Genomic DNA, 10,000 nt, shown 5'->3' on the forward strand with positions numbered 1-10,000 from the left:
AGTCCTAGGTAAAAATACTTTCTTAGAGTGACGCTGGGAATACTGTTCTGGGGACTTGCAATGGCGTCTTGCAGAAGCCCGACCTTTTACAAGTTCGTTTACTTTCCTATCTGGGATTATCTGGCGTAATTCTGCCGCATCTGTCGCAACTTTACTCTCTGAGGAGTGTCTTGGTTTGGACTCGCGTTTCCTTATTTTCGAAATTGCGAAAATTTCTCTCGTTCCTGGAGTGGTTTTGAGTCTTGAACCAGCGAGTCCTCTGCAGCGAACCTCGTCTCCAGTGAGTGCCGATGGACAACCACGTACAGCACTCCTTTTCGGCCGAATATCACCGGGGGCGTCGCGAATCCACGCCTTTCTACACGCGCGAACACCTACCGATTCGCGTACGACAACGTCGTGTCTCTTGCACCTCGCGTCTTCTTGTCGAAGTTCCACGATGTTGGCGAATCCCACGGGACACCTCACCCTGACGGCCTTCCGGTGATGGTCTCCGGGCTTCGTCTCCGACCGCCGCTTCATTGCTCCTCCCGACATCTCCTCGGCGACAGAGACGCTACGTGCATCGTGACGTCGAGGCTCGAGGTTTTCCTTCGAGGTTTGAGGGCGAGTTCTTTTCTTCGTGGGACTTTCTTTCTTTATAGTTACTCGAGCTTCTTTCAGATGGTTACGAAGGGCTAATAACGGAAGAGTTGATTTAATTATCAAATATATGTTTAACTGATTAATTATTCAGTTAAGCTTTGTTAATTATGTTAATATTTGTTCATACTCTTTTCATTTGCAGTATATAATACATGCTGTTTTATCATGATGAATATGTTAGAAACAAAAATGAAATATCGTTTCTAACTTTGCCATAGATTCCCATACATTGAAATTATTATACAATTTCTATTTGTACCATCAACTTAAAAAATAACTCTCAACACCTCTCTTCGACTGAATTCACAAAACGCGACTGAACTAAAAAAAAAAAAAAAAAAAAAAAAAACTCTCTTCTTACACCGGACTGAACTCAACAACAAGAAATCGAATCGGAGGGCGTTTCCGACCCTCCATTCACCGACTCACCGTTTGGATTTTCCTGCAGGACTCGGGGCGGCGAAAAGGCCAGCATGGTACCGTAATCATCGCCGTACCACACCAACAGCTCGGAGTTCCTGCAATCGGGAAAGCGCGTTCAAAACATTGCACTCTTGGTTGCCTGTATTAACATTCTTGTATTGTAGATACATTCATACGTGTAGAGTCATCCATAGATTTATGATTTTAGGGAGGGAGGAGAGAGAGAGAGAGAGGGAGGGGGGGGGGGGGGGAGGGGGGGGGGGGGGGAGGGAGGGAGGGAGGGAGGAGAGAGAGAGAGGAGAGAGGAGAGAGGAGAGAGAGAGGGGGGGAGGGAGGAGAGAGGGAGAGAGAGAGAGAGGGAGAGAGAGAGAGAGAAGGAGAGAGAGAGAGAGAGAGAGAGAGAGAGAGAGAGAGAGAGAGAGAGAGAGGGAGGGGAAGAAGGAGAGAGAGGGAGGGTGGGAAAGCAAGAGAGAAAGAGGGAAAGAAAGAGAGAGAGAGAGAGAGAGAGAGAGAGAGAGAGAGAGAGAGAGAGAGAGAGAGAGAGAGAGAAAGAAAGAGAGAGAGAGAGAGAAAGAAAGAGAAGGAGAGAAAGAAAGAGAAAGAAAAAGAGAGAGAGAAAAAAAAAGAGGAAAGAGAAAGAGCGATAGAGAAGAAAAAGAAAAGGAGGAGAGAAAGAAAGAGAGAACGAGAATAAGAAAGAAAGAAAGAGAAAGAAAAAAGAAAAGGAGGAGAGAAATAAAGAGAGTGAGAATAAGAAAGGAAGAGAAAGAGAAAGGGAAAAGGAAACAGGGAAAAAAGAAAAGGAAGAGAGAAATAAAGAGAGAGAGAGATAAATAGATAGAATTATATATATATATATATATATATATATATATATATATATATATATATAGAGAGAGAGAGAGAGAGAGAGAGAGAGAGAGAGAGAGAGAGAGAGAGAGAGAGAGAGAGAGAGAGAGAGAGATAAAACAAGAGAAAGAAAGAGAAGGAGAGAAAGAAAAAGAGAGAATAAAAAAGAGAGGTAAATAGAAAAAGAAAGAGACAGAGAAAGAGAGAGAGAAGAAAAAAAAGGCAGGAGAAAAAGAAAGAAAGAGAGGGAGAATAAGAAAGAAAGAGAAAGAGAAAGGGAAAGGGAAAGAGAGAAAAAAGAAAAGGAAGAGAGAAAGAAAGAAAGGGAGAGAGAGAAAGAAAGAAAGGATGAGAGAGAATAAGAAAGAAAGAGACAGAGAAAGGGAAAGGGAAAGGGAAAGAGAGAAAAAAAGAAAAGGAGGAGAGAAATAAAGAAAGAAAGAGACACAGAGATAAATAGATAGATAGAGAGAGAGAGAGAGAGAGAGAGAGAGAGAGAGAGAGACAGAGATAAATAGATAGAGAGAGAGAGAGAAAGAAAAAAAAATGCCGTCAAGACCGAACTCTTCAATCTCTCTCGTCGTGATGCAGAACATTTCTCCTCTGATCTGCATGGGCTTGAGGTTCTGTTCCTGAGGTTTGCGAGGGCAGTTGAGGTAGCGAGTCCAGTTGCTGAAGGACGCATCTTGGGTGTCGATCTCTACAAGGGGGCGACCGTCGACCTGGTTAATTAAGGGAGGTAGGTGGGTGAGGTTTGGTTGCTCTTTTAATTGTTTGTTTTATCTGTGTATATTTAGAATTAAAGATGAATAATATCATTGGTAATGAATAAACTGTAAACTAATGGTAACGATCATGAGTGGTCAATCTGATTTAGCTGGTAAGTAAACAAAACGACGAAAGGCAGTTAAACGAATAAAAAGCGTGTACTCAATCGTAAGAACAATATTAACAATAATGGTAATAGCACTAACAATAATAATAATGCCAATAAAACACCTTCCACAACACCAGAAACAAAAGAATGCCAACAAACCTTCCAGCTGTAGCCAGAAGAGACCCCCGCCCTCGGAAGAACCCGTCCTTCGCAAGGCCCAAGAACCAAGCCCTTCGGAAGGCGAGCGGTCGTCACAACACCTTCCCCAGCGCCCTTGATGTGCGACCGGCCGACGACCAAGGGCCAAGGAGCCGTCAGTCGGGCTCGTTCCTTCACGCTGCCGTCTCGAGGAACCTATGGGGAGAAGTCGTTCGAGAGGGAAAAGACGTTACGGGGGGGGAGGGAGGGGGGAGGCGTTGAAAGGGTGAGAAGTCTTTACGGGGAAAAAGTCGTTAGATCGGGAAAAGGTCGGCACTGGGAAGAGTGTAGTTATAGAGGAAAAAGTCGTTAGAGGGATAAGACATCATAGGAGAAACTAAGAGGGGAAAAGTCTTCAAAGGGATAAGACATCATAGGAGAAACTAAGAGGGGAAAAGTCGTTAGAGGGATAAAGTCATTAAGGGGAAAATCATAAAGGGGAATGCACGCGGGTTTGGTGGCGGCAGTTTGTTCGTTCGGATTAGGACCATTAAGTTCAGGGTCTATCCCTAATTAGCTTAATAGACTCTAGTTAACTTGGTGGTAGCTGCGTCAATTTGGTTGTTATCCTTCGGTAGTTAGACAGGTAGATTCAGTTTGCAGCTGGTATTTTTTGTCTAGTCAGTGCAGTTTGTTCAGTTGGTTCACAAATGGCACTTGTTGGAGCCTTCTCTTACCTCAAACATATCATAAACAGTTTCTTGTTTTTTTTTTTCTTCTTTACTATAATAGCCTTGCGAAATCAGAATGTTGGTCTTTAACTCATGACAAAGAGACTATAGACCTATGGCAGTCAGAGTGGTTATCATTGTTTTCACAGGTGTTTCATTATTAGTCTGTGCTTACCGGTCTGTCTAGGAGAAGCTGCATTGGGTGATCTGAACATATCCCTTGGAATGTTCTTTTGCAAATAACACAGTCTGTTGAGAGATGGAAAAGGACAGTGAACAGATGAAGATAAAGTAATGTGCGACTTTATTTTTTATTTTTTTATCTTTTTTTATTAATCAATTATAAATGGTTTTCAGTAGTAGCTATATCCATTTTCGATATTTGCATCATAGGAAATCATAAATTACATACGGAAAGAACTCGCTGAAATAATTTGACTTCTACTGTTTTATGAAATTATTTTGACAATGATTAATAGAGCAATGAAAAGTTAAAATATCAAACGAAGAATGGCGGCACGTGTTTTCATCTATTCTAAATTATCATGTAATATTAATGTCACACACACACACACACACACACACACAGACATATATATATATATATATATATATATATATATATATATATATATATATATATATATACATATATATACAAACTCAAATTTGCTTGATAAATGAATGCTTAAAATCATTAGGTAAGTGTAATTAAGTGATTGAAATATGCGTATACAAAACTTTACATTCCTGAGAATGAATAAAGATGTCAGGTTTAGAAAATAGCTGTCCTATAATCATGACTTTTTTTTGTTATCATCACTTCTATCATCATAATCACTGTTGTTATTGATGCCAGGTGTAAAGATTAAGGGATTAAAATTATTACTAGCATTACTTCTGTTACTACTACTGCTATTACTATCATTATTATAATCATTCTTGGAAAGCAGGAAAAGCCACTGGCGGAAAACTATTTCCAGACATTTTCCCTCACAAAACTCTAAACTCACATGTACGGTCAAACTTCTTATACTGCAGAGGAATCTTCCTTGGTGTGAGAAGGGAAGAATAATTACTAACTGGCAACTTCGAAGCAGCATCCTGGATCTGTGAGAAAATTTCAAATGCTGGAGTTTAATGAGATGACTTTATTATCGAAGAGGTCATCGCGAGAGACTAATAAAAAAGACTTAAGTGGGAAGAACATCAATATATATATATATATATATATATATATATATATATATATATATATTGTATGTATGTATGTATTTATATACATATAAATGTATAAAATAGTAGATAATAGATTAAACTAAATGGTAACAATATAGCTATATTCACACACATGATTATAATCCTAAATATAACTGCTATTCAGCCGAACAATTCACAATACAAGCTCACGAAGAAATCGCATTGCCATCTAGTCAATGTCGATGTTCCACCTCACCTTAGCAGAGCCATCTGATGTCCGCCTGAGAACTACAGGTGTAAACAGCGCTTCCATGACACGCTGCGATAAACTTAAAGTGTTTCTAAAGCCAATCGGAATTTCTTTGTACTTAAAATTCATTGCTCTAGTGGCTGTTTGTGTGATCTCTGGTTCAATCTAGAAGTAGAATATAGAACAGTAAAACATTGTGGCCCCGTCTACACGGACAAGTTTTGCTCGACAAACTTTACTCAACGTGAAATCAGAAATGAAGGAACTGCTTGCAAAGTTTCGTTATTACGGTTTCTCCATTTCTACCACACCGAGCAAACTTTTCCGAGCAAAGCTTGGCCGTCCGGACGGTACCTAAGAATGGTCTTTTAGCAGAATATTAGTTGGAATTAAAAGAATCAAGTTCCTGTGACTGTGGGATGTGCTCAAATTTAGCAATACCTACCGGTTCCTTTCTCGGTGCGTGCGTCAGGCTTTCCATTTTGACGCGCCTGGAGTTATTTTCCATATTCATCGGCAAACCAGAGAAGTCCTGGAGATCTGTAAAATGAATGAATGAATGAATACATAGAATAACATTGCTAAATGAATATATAGGGGCCACGATTTTGCTGGTATCGGACTCACAACTCCGAAGAAGCCGCTACGCCGAACGCTACCATTGATATCGAAAATGGAGAGAATACGCTGAAGTTCCCGCCCACCGCCCACACCACAGTAAGAACTTTTCCCGCCCGCCCGCCCGCCCTGTTCTACCTGTTCTGACAAACACCACCGCCCATAGCAGCTGACCTGTCCGTGCTACGTAACTTCCTGCACATCAACACCCATCTATCATGGCAACCCAAGACTGCCCACCGCGGATTTTGGGAATAACACGAGCGCCCCACCCCGAGCCACGAAGTCTCTAACACGAGCAGAAAAGGCCACAGATGAGAAGTCAAGAGGACCACCACACCGATCCGCAGACGCCCTATCTACATGTTGACATCAAGACATCAAAATCCCGTAAGTCAGAGAAACCCAGGCCTCCTTTTGTTAGATTTCGTTAAGATTCAGGAATTTTCTATGCTGTGATTTGTTTTATTTTTTCGTGATTGTTATTCCGTTTTTTCTGTTGTGTGATTCCGCAGGATTTCCATCCTCTTCCCTCCCTTATGCCTAGGTGTGAACGAATTAATCGTTGAAAGGGAAAGTCCTCAGCCCCCCTCCCCCCTCTCTTCCCTTGTTTCCTTGTCTCATATCACCTTGATGACCCCGTTATAACGGCTGAACTTCTTTCTTCTTTAATCTTATGTGAAGAATGGCCAGACTATTTTGAAGTTATATTTGCTACGTTAATGCTGAGAATCAGATAATTCATACGGTATGTATTGTTCTTCGCACGTGCCGATATCTCACCCCCTCCCCCTCATGACCTGACCTGAGTCGGATGTTTTTACTTCCCTTTTGTCGTAAAACAACCATTCTTTTCTATTTTCCTTTTTCGGACAAGGTAATTTAGAGAATTTTTATTGGCTGTTACTCTCCAAAATATTTGTTCTGAAAGTGAACCTTTACAAAATTTTTCATGTTCGATTACGATCATCGAAGTGGACCCAATTTTGTATTTAGACTATGTAAATTCTTGATAGCTTTCACTTTCATTCTGAATCTGTCTTGGCGATCATTGTTGCCGAATCTTATCTTCTGTTATTTTTGTACTTTCTTTTCATCGACACGTGCTATTTCTACCCGTATTTTTTCTGTATCTTGCAACTTCGGACAATGTATTCTGGAGAAATTTTATTGACTGTTACTCTCCAAAATATTTATTTTGAAAGTGAACCTTTGAAAGATTTTCCATGCTTGATTACAATTATCGAAGGAGAAGCGATATTGTATTCAAACCATGTAAATTCTTAATAATTTTCACTTTCCTTCCAAATCTGTGCTGGTGATCAGTATTGCCAGATTTTTATCTATCAATTTATCTTTTCGCCACTCGTTAAAGTACGCCTGTAAATACTTTTCTCGTCAACAAGTGCTACTCATGTTCGTATTTTCTCTGTATCTTGTAAACCTGCATCTCTTGAGCTTGCACTTATTACTTAGTTTCGATTCTTCTTTTGTATGTTCTCTTCTTGGCTGTTGCAAAGTGCTTGTTTATCGTTAAGTAAGCCATGCGTAACGCACACATGTTATTCAGGTAGCCATGCAAGAGGCATGTCGCTTCAGTAAGCCGTGCGCAATGAACGCATGTTATTCAGGTAGCCATGCAAGAGGCATGTCGCTTCAGTAAGCCGTGCGCAATGAACGCATGTTATTCAGGTAGCCATGCAGTACGGATGTCACTTCAGTAAGCCGTGCACAACGCATGCATGTTATTCAGGTAGCCATGCAAGACGCATGTCGCTTCAGGAGGCTGTGCAAGGAGCACGCAAGTTGTTCTCTACTCAGCGGTCGAGTTCTCCCGCACATTTACCCACCCCCCTCCGCAGCGGTCGAAAAGTTTTCCCGCACATTTCATATATATGTAACCCCGCCTCCCCCCTGTATACCTACTGTGTTGTGTTGGTGCATATTTTCACCAAGGTAAAATGGTTGTTGAGTTGTTCAGTGTTTGGGTGCATAACCCAACCGCACCTTTGAGGTACAGGGCATCGCGCCAGTTACGCCTGACTACAGTAACTAGTTCGCCTGTTACCCATAAGTTGTGATGGTGTTTGAATTGTTAGCCCCAGAGGTTAACCACTGTCCAACTCCCACCCTCGGTGCACTGACACCGCCAGTCGTGATACAAAATATTTTTATGTATTTATTCTCAAATGCACTGCCACCTATATCTCATGAAGTCATAGTAAGATTTTGTTCTGGGATAAGCTGATCCGACCACACTTTTATGAAACCTTTAAGTTCTATACGCTCTTTTAGTAATTTGCAAGTTCTTCTAGCCTATGCTCACTCGAGTCGTTTCCTAACTTCACTTCTCTATGCAAGCTTGTCACGGTATGTTGTCACTCTCCCCTCATTTAGCTTAAGCAATCACACCTTTGCTTTAATTACTTTCACACACATAATGTTTCTCTATACTCACAGCCAACTTGTATTTACTATATGTTTTGTATTCTTGTAATTTTGCTGTTATATGTATGTTTTTGGAGCCACCTCTTAGGGCCCACCTGTTCACTGCAGTCACCCATTTTATGTTGTCATGAGGCCAGTCTTAGTACCTACTCTTTAACTGCAGTTACGCCTTATTGAATCGTTTTCATATCATACACATTACATGCTTACTGGGGCCACTGATTAGTGCCCATTGGTGCCGCTGCGCCAGCCAATGAATTTGATAATGTTTTATCTTATGGTTGAATGTCACAGCTACCTGCGAAGTCTGGTGCAGATAGCCTCCAATGACCAGGAGCCCACTTGTAGGGTGGAGACATTTATTTTAGCTAGTTTAAAGTAATTAAAGCCTGGTTATTTCTCTAAGATACGACGGGGGCCGTCTAGTAGCGTGGTCCGAGCGATGTAAGGCACTGGTATTGTGCATCATGTGACCCAAGAAACTGATCATATATTTTTACTTAATTCAATGCAATATCGCTGGCAGTCTGTTTTGACCTGACGCATCTGTTTCCTGAGTTCGTTTCTGCCTTGGACCTCCAGCTTCACTAAACAGTTGTGTTTGCTAACGGAAGGCCATAGGTGTAGAAAGCTGACTCAGGATTGGTACTTAAGAGAACACACAAGGAACCCAAGTCAGATCAGACACAGAGCGAACAGGTTAGACAGACAGACAAGAGCGAACAGCTCTGACTTCTGGCCTTTGGCCAGAGCCTGGTGTATTAACAAGAGTCCACAATAAAGACCATAGCACGTAAACGTCTGTCCGCTTATCCACCGTCCTACAACCAGGGTATCGGGTGCTTTATAACTGGTCCCAGTGGGGGGTTACAACTGTTGCCAGCAAACTGGTTACAGTGTGGGTTGGCAATCTCACCTGCAAGAAGACTTCAGTTTAGAAAGAGAGAGACGGTAGGAGAAAGGGAAAGACCTTACGATTGCAGTTCACTAACCCAAAATAACTCATATAGTTATGCACAGTAGATATTCAAAATTAGATGTGCTGAACTAGTCAAGCTATATACATAATTCTAGGAAAAATGACTGCTTTCGTGGCTGGTCCTGTACTTTGCGCAACCTCGCAGCAAATTAAAGATATATAATCGCAATGAATTAACACTCACACGTCATTAATTTTGACATTACTAATGTTGACAGAAAGCACTTTTTTAAAGGTATGCGACATCCTACACCCGGAACTTTATACACTGATTATTTCCTGAAACATATTTCGACTTCTGTTCACGCAAATATTAGAAATAACTAATGGGTTGTTCTAATCGTGATTGCAATCTATCTGATATTTCAATAATTAATAGAATACTATGGAGGAATTGCTGAGGAAATATTTTGAGAGCTCCGGATCTTTTCTTACCTTGTATTGTGACTAGTCAGTTACTGTCAAGCATAGTTTTACTTCTTCCTTTTGAGAAATTTACTTTTTCTTGCCATTTGATTACACTCTGTAGTTGTCAAGGTATATATATTTTAATGAGGGCTCGGTGTCACCTGTTCTTGATTCATTTCTTTTTGTAGACGGAAATGTAATATAGTCTTCTTATTCGCTATTGATAAAGCTTAAAAACAATAAAAACAAAACATAGACGTAACAACAGTCTGATTCATGGTGCTTTTTTTTTTTTTTTTTTTTTTTTGGGGGGGGTTATACGATCTATAGGATCTGATTTAATGATGCGTAGTGACCTTGGTAAAATACAAAGAGCTAAATGGTAGAAAATCGTTACATTTAACATTTTACCGCATCTGGTAACTTTAAACTCG

The 10,000-nt window shown here is 40.7% G+C and overlaps 1 protein-coding gene across 1 annotated transcript in view; it reads right to left on the reverse strand.

Moving 5' to 3' along the window:
* The window catches only part of LOC122260773 (uncharacterized), a 12,870-nt gene that overhangs the window by 824 nt on the left and 2,046 nt on the right, over positions 1-10,000 (reverse strand). Inside the window, exons 2-9 of the mRNA XM_043028164.2 lie at positions 5,559-5,653; positions 5,120-5,278; positions 4,677-4,773; positions 3,839-3,912; positions 2,954-3,148; positions 2,482-2,639; positions 1,075-1,163; positions 1-677 (exon numbers count right to left, since the gene is read on the reverse strand). The exon at positions 1-677 is cut by the window's left edge and continues 824 nt beyond it. Coding sequence (XP_042884098.2) covers positions 1-677; positions 1,075-1,163; positions 2,482-2,639; positions 2,954-3,148; positions 3,839-3,912; positions 4,677-4,773; positions 5,120-5,278; positions 5,559-5,627 — 1,518 coding nt within the window. The 5' untranslated portion in view covers positions 5,628-5,653. The remainder of the gene's footprint in view (positions 678-1,074; positions 1,164-2,481; positions 2,640-2,953; positions 3,149-3,838; positions 3,913-4,676; positions 4,774-5,119; positions 5,279-5,558; positions 5,654-10,000) is intronic.

The sequence above is a fragment of the Penaeus japonicus genome, unplaced genomic scaffold (assembly GCF_977035675.1).
Source record: "Penaeus japonicus unplaced genomic scaffold, GWHDUDI00000001_assembly GWHDUDI00000005, whole genome shotgun sequence".
Taxonomy (NCBI): domain Eukaryota; kingdom Metazoa; phylum Arthropoda; class Malacostraca; order Decapoda; family Penaeidae; genus Penaeus; species Penaeus japonicus.